This window comes from Purpureocillium lilacinum, assembly GCF_023168085.1.
Source record: "Purpureocillium lilacinum CBS 284.36 DNA, scaffold_4, whole genome shotgun sequence".
Classification (NCBI taxonomy): domain Eukaryota; kingdom Fungi; phylum Ascomycota; class Sordariomycetes; order Hypocreales; family Ophiocordycipitaceae; genus Purpureocillium; species Purpureocillium lilacinum.
The window spans coordinates 754,554-772,032 of record NW_027072114.1 but is presented as its reverse complement, the minus strand read 5'-3'; the positions used below and the strand labels follow the sequence as shown (position 1 = coordinate 772,032).

General features: G+C 64.8%; 6 protein-coding genes across 6 annotated transcripts; 5 read left to right on the top strand and 1 right to left on the bottom strand.

Moving 5' to 3' along the window:
* Positions 1 to 2,726: 2,726 nt before the first annotated feature.
* PLICBS_005434 (uncharacterized protein) lies at positions 2,727 to 3,791 on the top strand (the record flags this gene model as incomplete). Its single annotated transcript, XM_018319112.2, has 1 exon — positions 2,727 to 3,791. One exon carries the CDS (start codon positions 2,727 to 2,729, stop codon positions 3,789 to 3,791), a length of 1,065 nt encoding a protein of 354 aa, XP_018181586.2.
* An 882-nt stretch (positions 3,792 to 4,673) lies between these two features.
* On the top strand, positions 4,674 to 6,822 carry PLICBS_005433 (uncharacterized protein; the record flags this gene model as incomplete). Its single annotated transcript, XM_018319111.2, has 2 exons — positions 4,674 to 5,726; positions 5,782 to 6,822. 2 exons carry the CDS (start codon positions 4,674 to 4,676, stop codon positions 6,820 to 6,822), a joined length of 2,094 nt encoding a protein of 697 aa, XP_018181585.2.
* Positions 6,823 to 6,969: 147 nt separating this feature from the next.
* Positions 6,970 to 9,127, bottom strand: PLICBS_005432 (uncharacterized protein; the record flags this gene model as incomplete). Its single annotated transcript, XM_018319110.2, has 5 exons — positions 6,970 to 7,441; positions 7,521 to 8,072; positions 8,183 to 8,561; positions 8,677 to 8,832; positions 9,037 to 9,127. 5 exons carry the CDS (start codon positions 9,125 to 9,127, stop codon positions 6,970 to 6,972), a joined length of 1,650 nt encoding a protein of 549 aa, XP_018181584.2.
* Positions 9,128 to 11,539: 2,412 nt separating this feature from the next.
* Positions 11,540 to 12,913, top strand: PLICBS_005431 (uncharacterized protein; the record flags this gene model as incomplete). Its single annotated transcript, XM_018319109.2, has 1 exon — positions 11,540 to 12,913. The coding sequence occupies one exon, from the start codon at positions 11,540 to 11,542 to the stop codon at positions 12,911 to 12,913; it is 1,374 nt and encodes a 457-aa protein (XP_018181583.1).
* Positions 12,914 to 13,540: 627 nt separating this feature from the next.
* On the top strand, positions 13,541 to 15,331 carry PLICBS_005430 (uncharacterized protein; the record flags this gene model as incomplete). Its single annotated transcript, XM_018319108.1, has 1 exon — positions 13,541 to 15,331. The coding sequence occupies one exon, from the start codon at positions 13,541 to 13,543 to the stop codon at positions 15,329 to 15,331; it is 1,791 nt and encodes a 596-aa protein (XP_018181582.1).
* A 311-nt stretch (positions 15,332 to 15,642) lies between these two features.
* Positions 15,643 to 16,620, top strand: PLICBS_005429 (uncharacterized protein; the record flags this gene model as incomplete). Its single annotated transcript, XM_018319107.1, has 1 exon — positions 15,643 to 16,620. The coding sequence occupies one exon, from the start codon at positions 15,643 to 15,645 to the stop codon at positions 16,618 to 16,620; it is 978 nt and encodes a 325-aa protein (XP_018181581.1).
* Between the last annotated feature and the right edge of the window lie 859 nt (positions 16,621 to 17,479).

Here is a 17,479-nt window from a genome sequence, read left to right as displayed (position 1 = left end):
GTTCTGCGATCCACGGCCATCTCCCGAACCGCGATGAACACGCCAAGATTATTGGAGACGAGTCCCGCGGCCGCATGCACGATATGACATGATATTCTCTGTGCAGAAACAGTCGTCGCAGAGGCTCCATGCGCGATCGGCAGCAGTGCCAGACCCATCGTCTCAGGTCCGCGGGACTCGGCCGAGGCGCCGTGTGCGTTTCCGACGCAAGCGCTCGTCGCATCGCGGAGGTCGGAGCAGCGGTCACGGCATCGTCATGAGCGACACCAGACCCAGAGCCCGCGCCAGCGCCAGCACCAACGGATGCAGCAGCGGCAACCGGCATGATCTGATACCAGGGCCCCCCCTGGCTGGTCCGTGTCTCAGCGCATCTCGCGGGGCTTTTCGGCCGGGCGCCGTCGCTGCTAAGCTTTCCGAGCGATGCTAGCAGGTGCATGCCCGCGAGTTGTGCTTATCCGCCCCTCTCGCCCCAGCGTCCACCGCAGGGTGAGGTTCAGTATGATGAGGTTCGACATAAGGTATCCGTGGATAGATGAGATACCTACCCAAACCTCCGGGCCCGGTGGTGGGTTTGGCAAGTTTGGGACTTGGCTGGCTGTCTCGCGTGGTGACAGCGCAACGGCGAGGGCATTGGCGCCATTGGACAATGGCTCCAGGTCGCAGCACCGAGGGACCAGATGGGGCTGAGACAATGGCCGATCGGCTGTCACCTGTCAGGGTGCCGCGCATCTGGAAGCTTGGGGGGACCTTGAAACAACCGACGACACACAAACGGTCGCCCGGGCTTGAATCGCGGAACCGTTGGCAAGGGATGGCGCTGACTCCCGATGCCCCCGCTCCAGTCCACTGCAAGCCCACGGCCGGATGCCAGTCTGGGCAGCTCCCGGCGCCGCGATTAGCTCGTTCAAGCTTCCAGGTTCCGACCTATTGACGCCAGCCAGCTGGGTCGCTAAAAATTTGGCGGCTCTCAGGCGGCCCTGCTTGCGCCCCGGCGATTGGCAGCGTCGCAAAATGGGCCACTGGAAATCTCGCCGAGCTGCCTGCGCGTCGTGTTCATGCGGGCAGTCCTTGCGTCCTGCGCGGCAGTGCGTCGGTTGAGAGATGCTGGCGTCGCATAGCTGTTCGAAGCCCATTGCACGGCAGTGTCAAGTCCCTCTATCCGTTCTGTTCAACTGTTTGCGGCTCCCGCGCGGACTTGATGATTCTTGAGCCCGGACTTAGGGTAGGCCAGTCTCTCAGGGTCCAGCGCAAGATTTGCGACGCTGTCCGCCGGCAGAGCCTCCCCCACAGCGCCGCTGGGGTCGTCGCTGGCCACAGTGGCGCCGCTAGCCGGTGCTATAATTACGTGCTGGAGCGTCTCTGCTCGATCCGACGCGGCCCATCAAATGGAAGCCCGCCAGCAGCCCGGGCAGCTCGGGAGACGGAGCGCCAGCCACTTCCATCCAGCTTCCAGTGGGCTGCCAAGGCAGGGAAACCCTGGACAGCACTCTGCGCACCAAGAACACAGAATGCCATCCCACCTAGAAAGAAAAGCCTCCGCAGCGTCGCACCGCATTTTCACTTGCATCGCCCGCCCGGCCCCGCGGGTCCGATCCATTGCCAACCTTGGGCGGCTAGCACGCTGGGGCCTCCCGCTGGGCTGGGCGCTGCTCGGGTCCCCCCCCACGCCGCCCGACGCGAATAGCGCCAGACGACACCCCCAGCCGCAGACCAAGAGCCGCCACAAGGGCGGTGCGGCGGCGGCCGACTCCTTCGAGAAGCATTGCGCGACCTGCTCTTCCAAGGCACGCGAAGAAGGGAGGGCGGAAAGGGGGGGAGAAGAGGGGGAGTTTTTCTTCCTCAGCCCCCTTTGCGACGGCTGCAGTCGGCCGCTGGCCATCTCGAGGCACGGGGCTCGCAGAGGCACTCACTGCCGGGGGAAAAGTGAATAGTGACGAAAGGGCAGAACACGATGCAACGGATTGGGACTGGGACGTGGCCGAAACGGCCGCCTCCGCGGTGGGAAGTCGCCTGTGCTGGCTGGCTGGCTGGCGGGCTGGCTGGCGGGCTTCGTGGTGGACGGGCCGCGGGCTGCACCAGCGGCGGGAGCGAGACGGCGTCGGCGCGGATGCCGTTAGCACAATGGGCCATGGCATCCATGGAGACGAAAGAATGAGTCGAGCAGCCCACCCGACGGGGCCCCGTCGCCTTGCCCCAGGGCCAAACGCCCGGCGCGGCTGGGCTGGCGACGACCGGGCTCGTTGCAAAGTTCCCCTTCCCCATCCCGCCGACTAGCAACGGGCTGTTTTTTTGGGTTGCTTATGGATCGAGGTCTCCCGCCGCCCCCGTGTACGAGTACGTACTTGGGTTGTAAATGCCGCCCGCGGATGAGGGAAACCGGGCGGGCAGCAGGCTTTTTGCGCCGGGCTCGCTTCGCGCTCCGTGGTCCCCTTTTTGAACGGGCGGCCCTCTCCGTCGTGATTTCGCACGTCCTTCCCGATTGATTCTCTTTCTCCTATTCTCCGGCCGCCTGGGTGATTTGTACAAGATATACAAGGTGGCCGCATCGTGAGACTGTCTGCTTGGTCCTGGCCGGTCCGGGACTCGCCCTCACACATCCACGCATCCACACACGTACATGTAACAAGTACACACCCACGGCGACGACGACAACAACAAGCACAACGACGACGACACGATAGACGAAAGGACACTCGTACATGCACGGCACCACGAGCTGACTCGCCATGCCGTCCAAGATTGCATCCCCCATCGAGCCGCCGGCGACGGTCGTCGTCACCGGCGCCAACGGCTTCATCGCGCAGCACTGCGTCGCCGCCCTCCTCGCCGCCGGCTACCGCGTGGTCGGCACCGTCAGGACCGCGTCCAAGGGGGATCTCGTCGCCAAGACGCACGGCTCGCACCCCAACCTGTCGACGGTCGTCGTCGAGGACATCACCTCCCCCCAGAGCTACCTCGCCGCGCTGGGCTCATTATCGCCGAGCGCCATCCTCCACCTGGCGGCCCCCTTCCACTACAACGCGACCAACTTTGAGCACGACCTCATGGTGCCCGCCGTGCGCGGCTCCACGGCCATCCTCGAGGCCGCGGCCCAGATCCCGAGCGTGACGCGCATCGTGCACACCAACAGCTTCGCCTGCATCTACGACGCCGCGGCGGGGCCGTCCCCGGAGAAGACGTACACGGCCCGCGACTGGAGCCCCCTGACGTACGAGGACGGCGTGCAGGCGGCCAACGCGCCCACGGCGTACCGCGCCAGCAAGACGGCGGCCGAGAAGGCGGCGTGGCGCTTCATGGAGGAGCAGCGCGGCCTGGGCTTCGACCTCGTCAGCCTGTGCCCCGGCATGGTCTTTGGCTCCTTCCTGCCCGAGTCGCGGCCGCGCTCCATCGAGGAGCTCAACACGAGCAACCTCCTCGTGTGGGCCGCCGTGTCGGCGGGCAAGGACTCGACCGTGCCGCCGACCAAGGCGCCCGTCTGGGTCGACGTCCGCGACGTGGCCGACGCGCACGTGCGGGCGCTGCGGGTGCCCGAGGCGGGCGGCGCGCGCTTCCTGCTGGGCCAGGGCGTCTACTGCAACCAGGAGCTGGCCGACGTGAGCCGCCGCGTGACGAGCAAGTTTGCGGAGCGCATCCCCGTGGGCGAGCCGGGCCGCCGCGAGAGCCAGACGCACTTTGGCGTCGACGCGAGCGAGACGGAGCGCGTCCTCGGCATCCGCTGGAGGGGGCTGGACGACTGCCTGGGCGAGCTGGTGCCGCAGCTGTTTGAGATTGAGCGGAGCCAGCAGGAGTGAGGGGGGGGGGAGGGGGACTTCATGATACCTTGGTAGACTTGCATGCCGTCGACTTGTATATAGGGGGGACCTCAACAGTACTTATCGCTGCACCGTCGGGGGCCTGCTAGAGGCTGCCGTGGCCACAGAGCCGGTGCACTCACTTGTAGCGAATAATGAACTCATGACTGCACTGGGATGAGGAAGCGGCAACAGTGATGTGAATGAGGCGTGACCGTGAGTAAAGCGTTGAGTGGAGGAGTGAATGCGTAAAGTGAGCGTTGCTCGAGGCCGTTGGGATGCGAGATAAGATGCGAGATAAGAAGAGCTCAGCGCAAGGGAGCAGGGCCAGCCGTTGGCGCAATCCCCCCCCCTCCCGGTTGTTTGCCGGTGTCCACCGTCAACGGCCGCATCTGTCAAACTCGGCGTCCCGACCGGAGACCAAAGCGGAAGCACAGTGCATACACTGTATCCGCGCCGTGTTTGCTCGCCGAATCCCGCGCAGGCCGTACAGTGCCAAGTCGCGACGCCTCCCGTCAGCATCTTGCGTGCGCACGCGAATCCTTCCAAAACCTACGCAAACCCCGAATGCGACCCCTGCCGCAGCCAACGCATGCCCCCCCCCGAAGCGAGGCTGCAAACCGCGCAGGCCGGACCGGGAAACCCTCCCGCCCCCCTCCCTCTCTTCCCTCTCCGCAGCTGCCGAAGGTCACGAGGCTCGAGGACAACAACGCGCCCCGGGGTCCCCTTCGCCGCCCACCCCCAAGGTACGGGGCGAGACTATGCATTTGACTCGTCGCCTAAACGGCAGAGACGCGCAGCAGCGACACCCTCCCGGCCCTGGATGAATGCATGAATGACAGGCAGCATCCCTGGACTGGACTGAGAGAGCTCGACCGAGCCATGGACATGGGCGCAGCGGGACCGTCGACCGCCGCCGCCGCGACGGCAGCGGGAGGAGCACCTCCGCGGGTCGCCGGCACCGGCATCGCCAACGACGGCATCAAGCCCGGCGCCGCCGCCAACAGCAACAGCGTCGGCAACAACATCGGCGCCGCGGGCCCCAAGGCCGGCTCGCCCGTCTCCTCCTCCAAGCCCAAGCAGCGGCGCGTGACGCAGGCCTGCGACTACTGCCACCAGCGCAGCATCCGCTGCCGGCCCTCGGGCGACGGCGTGTCGTGCGCCAACTGCCGCGACTTCGACCAGGCCTGCACCTATCACCGGAAACCTCGCCGGCGGGGCGTCCAGCCTCGCTCGTCGACGGCGTCCTCGTCCGGCCCCGGCGGTGGCGGCGGTCCGCGAGGCGGCCTTGCCTGCGCCGACGACGCGACTCCCCGTCCCACCTCCGGGCCGACGCCGCCCTCGACGACGCCCAACTCGGTCGGCTCCGCGGGCGGACCCCGTCCCGTCTCGGTCCCGTACCGCGGGGCCAACGCGGCCTTTGGGCGCCCGCAGCACGATGTCTGGGAGGCCCCCGTCATCGCCTCGCAGGCCGTCATCGTCGACCTCGTCGAGCTCTACTTTGAGCTCGTCTACCCCATCTTCCCCTTCTTCCACCAGCCCTCCTTCACGCGGCGCATATCGCGCGCCGACTACCTCACCAGCCGGACCCTCTTCGCCAACACCATGGCCGTCTGCGCCCTCGTGAGCAGCCGCATCCGCGACGGGTCCGTCACCAACCCGCGCTGGGACCTCGACTCGCTGCGCGATCCGTCTCCGGACGTCTTCTACGCCGAGGCCAAGAGGCAGCTGATCGACATCAGCCCGGACTCGAGCCTCAACGTCCTCCGCGCCCACGCCATCTTGGCCATCACCGCCATCCAGAACAGCCGGATACGGGACATGCACCAGCACCTCGGCACGTATCACACCCTTGTCGCCATGGACGCCTTGCATGACGAGTCCAACTGGCCGGCGGGGATCGGCGTCATCGAAAAGGAGGAGCGGCGGCGGCTGGTAGGTGGAAGGATCCGGGCCCTGGCAGAGCATGTTGCTAACCGTGGTCCACCAGTTTTGGTCCATCTACACCCTGGACATTTACACGTCAGTCGTATGGGGAGGCATCATCCGGTCGCGCGAGCAGCAGTCCAACGTCGCGTACCCGATAGAGGTCGACGATGAGTTCATCGAGGACGGCAGCGTGCCCGATGCCGACCACAGCCCCAATTCTGTCAGCTCCACCTCCACCCGCCGCGCCTTGACGGTGCGCTCCGACTGCTGGCTCTCCGGGTGGAACTTTATCACCGACCTCTATCGGGTGTTGGAGCACGCCCTCACGCGGTTCAGGTATCATAGCAACCGGTCCCGCCGCCAATCCTTTTTGCACGAGATTTTCGAGGACAAGTCGACGAGCGTCACCGAGGCGTCCGTTCGAGACAGCGTCCTGCAAATGTACCTCAACTTGCCAGCGTGCTTCAAGGAGACGCCGCAGCTTACGTACAACGTGAAGAAGGACCGCTTCGGGTACCAGGCCGCCAACATCACCGGCAGCTTGCAGCTGGTGCGCATGGTGCTCTTCGCGGCCGGCGGGGCGAGCATCGGCGAGCGGTGCCAGATTGTGAGGGAGGTCGTCGACGCCTTTGTCTCCGTGCCAGTAAGCTACCTCGTCGCCATCAGCACGCCGCTGCTGCACCATCTAGGCGGTATCGGGGCCTTTCTTGGCTCCGTGTTCGAGGAGCCGCTCAACGAGGCAGACTACAGCCAGGTGCGCGGCATCATGCTGTCGCTGGCACAGCTACTTGAGAGCCTGGAAGCGGTCCACCACTCGGCCAGCGCGAGCGAGCGGCTGCGCTCACAGGTCGCGCGTATTGATGAGTTTATGGCCTCGCAGCGCCAGGCCGTGGCCGCTCCCATATCGATGCCTCCCAACAGGGGCCCCGTGGCGCCGCCACAGAGCGTCGCGGCGGACGGGCGAACCGTGCCCGCGGGCTCGTACCCGCAGATGGGTGGCCACGAAATGGCCGACGGGTGGTCCTTCCAGGTGCCTGCGGAGATGCTGGGCGAACTGAACTGGAGCTTCGAGTTTGGGCAGACGTGGAATGCGCAAGTCTAGGTACGAAAAAGGGGTGGCGTTTACAGACGTGGACAAGATTCTTGATTTTTTCAACCACGGGATTTGGGTATGAGATAAAAGCACCTTGCTATATTACGGTTGACCAAGGCAACCGGCGGTCTATTTACAGGTTTTAAATACCTTGCCTCATGAATGAACAAGCTCCTCGTCGACATTACCCCCCCGCTTCTCGACACTCCCGTCGGACGCATTGCTGCCTGAGGCGTCCCCCCGGCCGTCCACCTCGTCGAGGAGACGGCGCGCGGCGACGGCAACGTTTCCGCCGGCTTCGTCGATGCGGCGGTGGTACTCCTTCATGTTTCTGCTGACGAGGGGGCTATCGCTGGTGAAGAGCAGGGAGACCTCCTCGAGGGAGCGGCCCGCGACTTCGGGGTAGAAGAGCCAGATGATGGGGAGGACGACAAAGTTGACGGCACCGAAGAAGAGGTAGGTGCCGTAGCCGAGCTTGTCGAGCATGATGGGGATGAGGAACTGGGTCATGCCACAGCCCGTGGCCCAGCCGAAGATGGTGAAGCTGTAGCCCTTGGCGCGGATCTCCTGCGGCCAGATCTCGGTGCCGTAGATCCACACGGGGATGATGTTGAACATGGTGAAGAACCTGAGGGGTGTGTGTTAGAGGTGACATTGAGTCCGATTCCGGGAGGAAATGTGGAAAGGGGAATATAGGGATGGCTTACCAGGTGTAGATGAATACAAACGACGCGGCCGCGGTGCCCAGGCGGGACGACAGGTCCGGGTCCGTGGCGGCGGCGTCTTCGCTCGTCTTGATGAGGGCGGCGACGAGGAAGAGGCAGACGGCCTGGATGATGAAGGACGTGAGGAGGGACTTGACGCGACCCATGCGGTCGATGACGAGGGCGGCGGCGGCGGTGCCGGGGACGCCGACGGTGTTGACGAGGCCCGACAGCCACAGGGACTTGTAGCTGTCGAAGCCGGCGAGCTTGAAGAGGACGCCGGCCCAGCCGACGATGGCGAGGATGCCGGACCACTGCTGGATCCACTGGAGGGCGAAGCCCATGAGGGCGCGGCGGCCGAGGTGCATCTTGCCCGAGTAGCGGCCGCCGAGCGTGATGTTGAGCAGGTTGTTGCGGCGCTGGTGGGTGGCCTCGACCATGGCGTCAATCTCCTCGACCTCGCGCTTGATGAGGGGGTCCTCGGGCGAGAGGTCGCCGCGGAGCTTGCACAGGATGTCGATGGCGTCTTCGCGCCGGTTGTTGGCGATGAGCCAGCTGGCGGAAATTGTCAGCGCGGACGTCCATATCAAACGTAGAAGAACCACCACCACGCAGGGGGTATAGAGGAGGTGGGATAGTCGGGACAGTAGAGGCAGGGACCTTACCGAGGCGACTCGGGCAAGAAGGGAAGAGCGGCATCCACAATGAGCAGCGGGATGACCATCCAGCCGAGGGGAAAGCGCCAGCGGAACTCGAGCCCCGTGTTGCGGATGCCAAAGTTGATCCAGTACGAGATGACGATGCCGAGGTAGTTTGCGACGAAGACGAGGGAGAAGCTGGAGCCGCGGTCGTGCGACTGCGAGAGCTCGCTGACCCAGGGCAGGATGATGGCGTTCATGAAGCCGATGCCGATGCCGGCGATGACGCGCGCGCAGATGAACATGTCGGAGTTTTGGCTGGCCGACTGCAGGGCCGCGCCGAGGATGGCGAAGAGCGTGCCGATGAGGGTGCCGCGCTTGCGGCCGATCTTGTCGCCGACCCAGCCTGCGCGAAAGCGTGTCAGCGGGCGAGGAACCATCGCGGACGCACCGAGAGTGACCATATGGTCGCGGACGTGGTTGGACGCCTGGTCAGAAGGAGAGAGCATGCGCAAACTTACCACCGACAAAGCATGCCCACATGGCGCCAAAGTAGTACGCGGCAGCGAGGCCGCCCTGCTTGGTCGAGTCGGTGACGACGTCGTCGTGGCCTATCTCGGCCATGGCGATGAAGCCGGGCGTGGCGCTGACAGTGCCGTAGACGCCTTGGTTGTAACCTGCGCGACAAGACGTGAGCAAAATGGAGGACGGCACAGTCAGAGACGGAGACTCGGCAAGTCAAAGCCGCAGCCGAGTCGTCATCATCACCACCACCACCGCCACCACCATCGCGGTGCGGACAGGCCGGGAGGCGACAGTTGGGTGAGATGAGACGACACGACACGACACGGGATGAGACGAGACAAGCCCAAACGACGTACCCTCAAAGATGAGCGCCGTGGCGGCGACGAGGTTGATGATGAAGAGCAGCGCCCTGCCGGGCAGGTGCCTCCAGATGGTGAAGCCGGCCATGACGGCGAACGGCGGACGACGATGGCGACGACAGATGATGGTCGCGACGCTGGCGATGGGCAACGAGAGAAAGAGAGAGAGGGGCCTTGTCCGCCTGCACCAAAGGGGACGGACGGGGAGCTGGGGCAAAATAGGACAAGACGCCGTTCCGTCGCGATTCGAAGAAGCGCAAGGGCAATAATATGGGCAGCGCTCGCTCAGGTTTAGTTGCCGGGCGGCCCAATGGACGCGGCCGTTGGAACAAGGTAGTGGAGAAGCAAGGGAAAAAAAAAAGAGGGCTTCTTGGGGTTTGGTTTGGCAGAAGGATGGCAGTTGGAGTGAACGCCCGAGTTAAGTTAGCGAGGCTGGGACGAACTGAGGGCCTAGGTAGGTTGAGGTGCGGCGGCCGGAAGTGCGCCAGTGCTGCAGGGTCTTTGGCGGGAGTGGAGGGGGGAGCTTTTGGGGCCCTTGGGCTTATCACGGCTCGGATGCAGGGTGGGATGGACGAGGTTGCGCCGAGGGAAAGGCATCGTACATATTTATACATGATTTTTATTTTCCTGCGCGCACCTCGCCAGCTGGGCAACATTCGACTAGCGAGTCTTGTCTCCCCGTGGGGATTGCGACCAAGTCGAGCCCGACGACGACGGTGAGCCACCAGAGGGCAACGCGGACTCCATCCAACGCCCGCCCGGGGGTGCCACTCCGTCTTTGGGGGTGGTGGGCAGGGCGTTTTTGATTTTCTTGAAGCGAGCCGCGGGCAGAGTCGAGTCGTCACGACGAGGTCACCGAAGAAGGGAAGGGGGGCCGGCATGGGCGACGCCGTGGACTGGTCTGCAGAAACGACGTGATGTCTGCAGCAGGAGACCCGTGCGCGAACCGCCAGGGTATGGAGCTGTGGATGCATCATGGAGCAACGGAGACGGACGGGCAGGGCTGCAGGGATGGATGCCTTTAGAGAGGGTGGATCCGTCAATCCAATCCATGGGTCCCTGGGATCCATGCCCGATGGATGGCGTGCAGCCCTGGGGGGCCCTGGCAGCAGTAGGCGGCGCCGCCGTTGGGGGGTTCTTGGAGAGCATTTGGGCGGCAGGCAGTGGAGCCCTGGAAGCCACCTGGGCAGCAGATGTGGCGTCCGGCGTGTGCTCCGCGCGCTGTGGTACGCTGGCGTCGGGGGGCGCTGCAGTGCACGCTGCGGGTACAGTGGTGAGTGTGGGTGGCACTGAGCGCTGGCACGGTTCCTACGGGCGAGGTGAACTGCGCTGCGAACCCGGAATCGGAGACCCATCCGTCGTTTGGTGGCACCAGGTGTTGGTTGGTTGGTGGCACCCGTGAAGATGTGGATTGCGGGATCGGTTCCGTGGCTGCCAGATGGGGTTGCGGCGGCATGTGGCAGGTGCCAGGTGGCGGCATGTGTGTGTCTGTGTGTGTGTGTGTGTCCCGCGTCTGTGTGAGGTGTGGCATGTCGTCCGTCTGTGGGTGTCGGCTCCGCGCCCCCGGCTGCTGGATGGATTGACATCTCCGGGGAACCGCGCTGCCGTGCCGTGTCCCGTGGGGGAGGACAAGGCCGTGTCCACGGTAGATTGGATGACGGGGATGGATCGTTCGGCAGCGGGCGCAGACGCGCACAATCGTGGAGGCTTGGGGCTTGGGGAGATGGAGCGATTCTGCTCAGCATCAAGTCAGCCACGCTGCTGAGCGGCTAAACGGATCGCCGTTGTTGGTGTTGAGAACCAAACCGCCGTTTAACAGTACTGCCGCTTAGCCATTTACACAAAACGCCCTGTCGTCGCCCCCGTCAGCTGCCGTGCGCCCCCCTGGAGGCAGGTCACCTGCGCTGTGAGCCAGCCCTCCAGTGGACGCCAGACCCCTCGGAGAAGCGACCCCCGAGCCTTCCACGGTCGTGCCACTTAGGCGTTTAAGCGTTGATGCCCAAGCTCCAATCCTCTCCCGCCGCCGCCGTTGCCCCCTTTCTCCCTCCTCTGCAGCCAGATGTCGGCACAAGACTGGTATTTGTGGCGACGATGCTCGACCACAAAATATTTGGCTTTTTTTTTGCGACGGGCAAGGGAAAAGAATTCTGGCTCACAAGAGGAGCCGCAGCTTTTCCCACGCCGCATTCATCAACGCGGGCGACCCCAATGGCTCTGGATTGAGTCCCCGTAACCCTTTCGTCTCGTGCCCTTATATCTCACCCCCGGGCTTCGGACGCCGTAGCTCGCTCCTTCCAATCTCAACGGAAAACATCAGACCGGATCGCCGACGCTTGCGCTGCTGCGGCGAGGAACTGAGTTGAGATATTCTCACCTTGCCCTCACTCACTCGCACAGACGACCATTCGTCTTGCCCTGCCTCTTGGTCTCTTCACCTGTTTCTCCCTTCCTCTCTCCCTATCCCTCGCACTTCGCAATTTACACCCGCTCCTTACCAACCATGGGCTCCATCGGCCGCGCTGCGACCACCGCGGCGGCGGCGGTAGAACTACCCCAGTCGCAAGGCAGCGGCGCGCCGCTCGACCTGACGGTGCTCGGCCTCAACTCGGGCACGTCAATGGACGGCATCGACTGCGCGTTGTGCCGCTTCCGCCAGGCGTCGCCCGACGCGCCCATGCACTTTGAGCTGCTCAAGTACGACGAGGTGCCGCTCGAGCAGACCATCAAGAAGCGCGTCATGAACATGATCCTCCACAACTCGACGACGCCCGAGGAGCTGTCAGAGGTCAACGTCCTGCTGGGCGAGACGTTTGCCGACGCCGTCGACGCCTTCTGCGCAAAGCACGGCGTCGACCGCGACTCCATCGACGCCATCGGCTCCCACGGCCAGACCATCTGGCTGCTCAGCCTGCCCGAGCCCGGCCAGGTGCGCTCCGCCCTGACCATGGCCGAGGGCTGCTTCATCGCCTCGCGCACCGGCATCACCACCGTCACCGACTTTCGCGTCTCGGACCAGGCCGCCGGCCGCCAGGGCGCGCCCTTGATCGCCTTCTTCGACTCCCTCGTCCTGCACCACCCCACCAAGCTGCGCGCCTGCCAGAACATTGGCGGCATCGCCAACGTCTGCTTCATCCCGCCCGACGGGCCCGACGGCGCCCTCAACGACGCCTTCTTCGACTTCGACACTGGGCCCGGCAACGTCTTCATCGACGCCGCCGTCCGCCACTTCACCGCCGGCAAGGAGGAGTTTGACCGCGACGGCGCCATGGGCCGCGCCGGCACCGTCGACCAGTCCATGGTGGACGAGTTCCTCACCACCCACCCTTACTTCGCCCTTGACCCGCCCAAGACGACGGGCCGTGAGGTGTTCCGCGACACCATCGCCCACGACCTCATCAAGCGCGGCGAGCAGCGCGGCCTGTCGCCCAACGACGTCGTCGCCACCATCACCCGCATCACCGCCCAGGCCATCGTCGAGCACTACCGCCGCTACATGCCCACGCAGTACGGCCCGCTCGCCGAGATCTTCATGTGCGGCGGCGGCGCCAAGAACCCCAACATCACCGACTACCTGGCGCGCGCGTTCCCGGACACGCGCATCGTCATGCTCGACGAGGCGGGCATCCCCGCCGACGCCAAGGAGGCCATCACTTTTGCCTGGCAGGGCATGGAGGCCATTGTCGGGCGCAGCATCCCCGTGCCGGATCGCGTCGAGACGCGCCAGGGCTACGTGCTCGGCAAGGTGAGCCCCGGGCGCAACTACAGGCGGGTGATGCGCAAGGGCATGGAGTTTGGCGGCGGGCGCGAGCACCTCGAGCCTGTGAAGGAGCTGGTCAACTATGTCAACGGCAAGGTATTTGAGAGCAAGGCGTGAGCGGTTTTTTTCTCTCTCTCTGCACGTCTCTTGTTCCACCGCCGGCATATACGATGCATACGAGACATGAGTTTCTCCTACTAGCATTTGATTAATAGTACGGCGTTGCGCGTGGGGCCATGACTTGCCATGAAGACGACACAGAGTTGCATGGTGTGCTGTGTATAAGTGATCGTCGGGGGCCAGGCGCCACGTGATGGCCTGCAGGTAGCGACGCGCACTCGTCACCTCCCTCGCCTTGGCGCCGATGAACTTTTGAGATGCGGCATCGTGGGCGGGTACAAGAACCGCGGCTTATACCGCATGGGACCTGGCCGAGTCCCCGCTTGGACGCGGCTGAGACCCGGAGGGCGTCGTGATCCATGCGAAAACAGGCGACAGGCAGCTCGGGGCAACGCAATCCTTCCACTGACAGTGTCATGAGCATCAAGATAAATAGAGTCGGCGCGGCTTCGTTGGTGAGCGCATTGGCTTCTCGACAGACAGTGGACCAGGCCGAGGCTCAAGACGACAGCAGACGTGAGTGAGCGACCGTTACTCGTTGAGCTGCATTGATCCAAACGACCTCGCCGCCGGCCCCTACGAGGCCTCACCTTTCTCTGATATCAATTACCCTTTCGCTTCAGCATGGACGAGAAGCGACAGCCCGCCGGCCCTCCGCGACGGCGCCCCAGGCCAAAAACGAAGCTCGCCCAAGCCGGCGCCGCTGCCCTCGCCATCTGCTGGCTCTCGTTCAACCTCGTCTCGAACGTCGTGCCGCAATGTCACGCCCAGCCGCACAATGGAAACGACGACGGGCTGCTCTCGTACCCTGGCGAGCACATCAAGTGGAAGCCGTGCGGGACGGTGCGCGGTCGCAGCCTCGAGTGCAGCGACATCGACGTGCCCATGGACCAGTTCAACGCGAGCAACAACCACGGCGGCAAGAGCTTCAACATCCCGCTGGTGCGGCTGCGCGGGCGCAACAACGCGACGCGCAACCTCGTCATGAACCCCGGCGGGCCCGGCGGCTCGGGCTTCGCGCTCATGTACGGCGACGGGCCGGAGCTCAGCGCCCTCGTCGACGAGCGCTTCCACATCCTGTCGTTCGACCCGCGCGGCGTCAACTCGTCGCGCCCGCTCGCCAGCTGCTACCCGGACCAGGCGACGCGCGACGCCATGGCCAACCCCAACGACGGGGACCCGGAGCGCGACAGCCCCGGCCGGTACGCGTGGACGACAAACTACGTGCGCGCGTGCGCCGACACGCTGGGCGAGCACGGCCGGTACGTCAACACGCCGCAGACGGCCGCCGACATGAACTCGATCCTCGACGCCGTCGGGCAGGAGAGCATGGTCTACTGGGGGCTCAGCTACGGCAGCCTGCTGGGGCAGACGTACGCGCAAATGTTCCCCGAGCGCTGCGAGAGGGTCGTCGTCGACGGCGTGGCCGACGTGTTTGAGTGGTACGAGGCGCCGCTGCTGCTGGCCGACTACACCGACTCGCAGCGCGTGCTCGACGGCTTCTTCGACGAGTGCGTCAAGGCGGGCGGCCGGTGCGCGCTCGCGTCGCTTGCCGGCTCCGCGCGCGAGCTGCAGGCCAAGGTCATGGCCTTCCTCGATGGCCTCAAGCAGGACCCCCTGCCCGTGTACGTCGACGCCACGACGTACGGCGTGCTCGACCACAAGGCCATGTGGCTGTCGGGCGTGTGGCGACACATGTACACGCCGGGCAACTGGTTCCAGCTCGCCGACCGGCTCGCCGCCTTGCTGACGCCCGGCGGCAACGCGACCGACGCCTTCCTGGCCTACGGACGCGGCGAGCCGCCCGCCTTCCGCCCCGTGGGCGAGGCGACCGACGTGGTCGAGCTCAACGACGGCACCGTCGGGCCCGCGCACTTCCCGCCCGGACGAGAAGCCCTCAACGGCCTGCTCTTCCCCTTCTACGCGACGCACGGCTTCGCGCTGTCGCACAACCGCATCAACCACGCGCGCCAGCAGTGGCCCGTCCCGCACACGCACGCCTTCCGCCCGCGCAACGGCACGCGCACCGCCCACCCGCTGCTGGTGCTCTCCACGACGTACGACCCCGTCTGCCCGCTGCGCTCGGCGCGGGTCGCGCGCGACGCCTTCGAGGGGGCGCGCCTCGTCGAGGTGAAGGCCTACGGGCACTGCTCGCTGGCGATGCCGTCGCGCTGCGCCGTGGGCCACGTGCGCGCGTATCTCGAGAACGGGACGCTGCCCGAGGGGGACGTCAAGTGCGATGCCGACGTCGGGTACTTTGAGCGGCCCAAGGAAGGCGGCGGTGGTGGTGCGGAGGCGCGGGCGGTTGCGGTCAACCATGCAAGGGGCGAGGGGGAGGATGGCGGGGAGGGGGGGCTTTGGGCGGCGCAGCTGGCGCTCGCGAGGAGCTCGACTTGGGCAAGCTGGCGGTCGTGATGGGACGTGGGTGTTGGGGAGAGGGCATCTCCCGGATACGAGCATGCTGGAGTAGAATTGAATGAGAAAAGCAATGAATCCCGTAATGCTGCCATCTCGGTCACTGTTGCGTCTCATCGTGTGCGTCCATCCCGCCGCTTACACGAGAAAACTCGCCGACTGACTCACAAGTTGATCCTGACCCCTTAAAAGGCACCTCACAGCACAACAAGGCAATAAACACCCCAGCGCCCTTCCAAAGCAGACAGCAGAAGCCGCGGCATCAAAGTAAACGCTCATAGACTTCACGCTTACACCAAGCCCTCGCCGTCATGTCCGACCAGTTGCACATCACCGACGCCGATGCAGTGTGGCTCCTCGAATCCCTCCCCGTGCTACAGCCCGTCCGCGTCCGCCGCAGCGCCGAGGGCGGCGAGCACATTGTCTGGTTCGTCAATGAGGACATGATCCTGCGCGTTCCCGCCTTGCAGGGCGCAGACTTGGGAGCCCTGCGTCGAGAGAAGGACATGCTCGACATGCTCCGCGCGGAGGCCGACTTGCACGCGCCAGAAGTGAGGGACGCCCTTCCGGAAATCCTTCAGCTGGGCGTCGCAGCGCAAGGGGGCGGAGGAGGAGGAGGGTGGCCGTACTCGCTGTATCGCAGGGCGGGGGGCGTGTCGGCGGAGGAAGTTCCGGGCGCTGTCACGACGGAGACTGAGCGAGGCCTGGCGGCGTTTCTGGCCTTGCTGGGACGTCCGTCTGTACAGCAAGCGGCGTCGAGACTTGGGGTGCCGCGTGGTGAAGACGTGCACGAGGGGGGTCTCACCAGCGACGCGCTGCGGGCATGGCGCCGGTTGCGAGAAAACAACCAGCTCGGAGATCTGTCCGATATGGACCTCGAAGGCTACCTCACGGCAGCCATAGCAACACCAAAGCCGGAGGCAGCAGCAGAGCAGGAGGAGCAGCCGGTGTTCTCGCACGCGGACCTCAAGGGCGAGCACATCTTCGTCGACGCCGTGACGGGCCGGCTCACCGGCATCATCGACTGGAGCGACGCGCGGGCGGCGGCGCACCCGGGCACGGACATCGGCGGACTGGCCATCTCGATTGGGGCTGCGGCGGCGGGGCGGGTCGGCGGCGGGGCGGGGCGCAGTCCGGGGACAATCCGGAGGGGCCTCCGGGTCGCGCGGTGCGAGGCCGTGGTGCTGCTGGACGCGGTGCTCAACGGCGGGGACGACTCGCCTGAGGGGTTGGTGAGGCGGCAGCTGGGGCGGGTGCTGGAGGGGGTGGGCGAGCGCCGTGGAAGCTGACGGGCGGTGACGGGATGCTGTGGGCTGGCTGGTGAATGGTGAGGCTTACAGGACGGGAGAGCTACGCGCTGACAACGAGCTGCTCATGGATGCTGTGGAGAAACTCCAGGAACTTGACTGGAAACTATGCGTCCTGGTGAACTTTTTGTTTGTTTTTGTGTTACCTCGACACCCACTCAGACCGTGTAATAAGCCAGATATCGCATCGAGCCATCAGCCGGCCACACATCCACCTCATGGATCGTCCATGTCGAACCCGCACCACAACCAACACAAACCCGCTCGTCGCCTCAATATGCTGCAAACCAGGTGCTCCAAACACCCAGCGACAAGTGCAACCAATTCCCCCGCATGGCGATGATTAAAAATCAGCGCGCGCGTGCGTGAGACGCGCCCAAAGCCTCTGCGCTGGACGCCGGCTCAATTGGTAATCAGCCCTATGGATGGGGGCGCTGTAAGTCCGCTAACGCCGCCTTCCCCGGGTGGCGCCCAAGTCTCCCTCCACTCCACTGGAGACGCTGCCACTGCCTGCGCAGGCGAGGTGGCTAGGTGATCGTTGCTAGGTGGTGCTGGTGAAGTACGTCGCCGTTGAGCGTTTCTCGGTTGTTGTTTTTTTAATACCTTTTGGGATGTGTTGCGGTTACACAAAGTGCCGTATGGTCGAGTGAACTCCTTGCATGAGATCCTCACTCGGGTGTCTGGCGGGTTGGATGACGTGCGATCCAGGCACAGCGCCTCCGTTGTGAGACGACGCATGCGTGGCTGGCCGGCTCGTCGGGGTGGTGAGTGTGAGTGACTGCCACTGAGAGTGGTGACATCAATGGAGCGGGATTCACGCGCCCCGCATTAAACGTGTCTC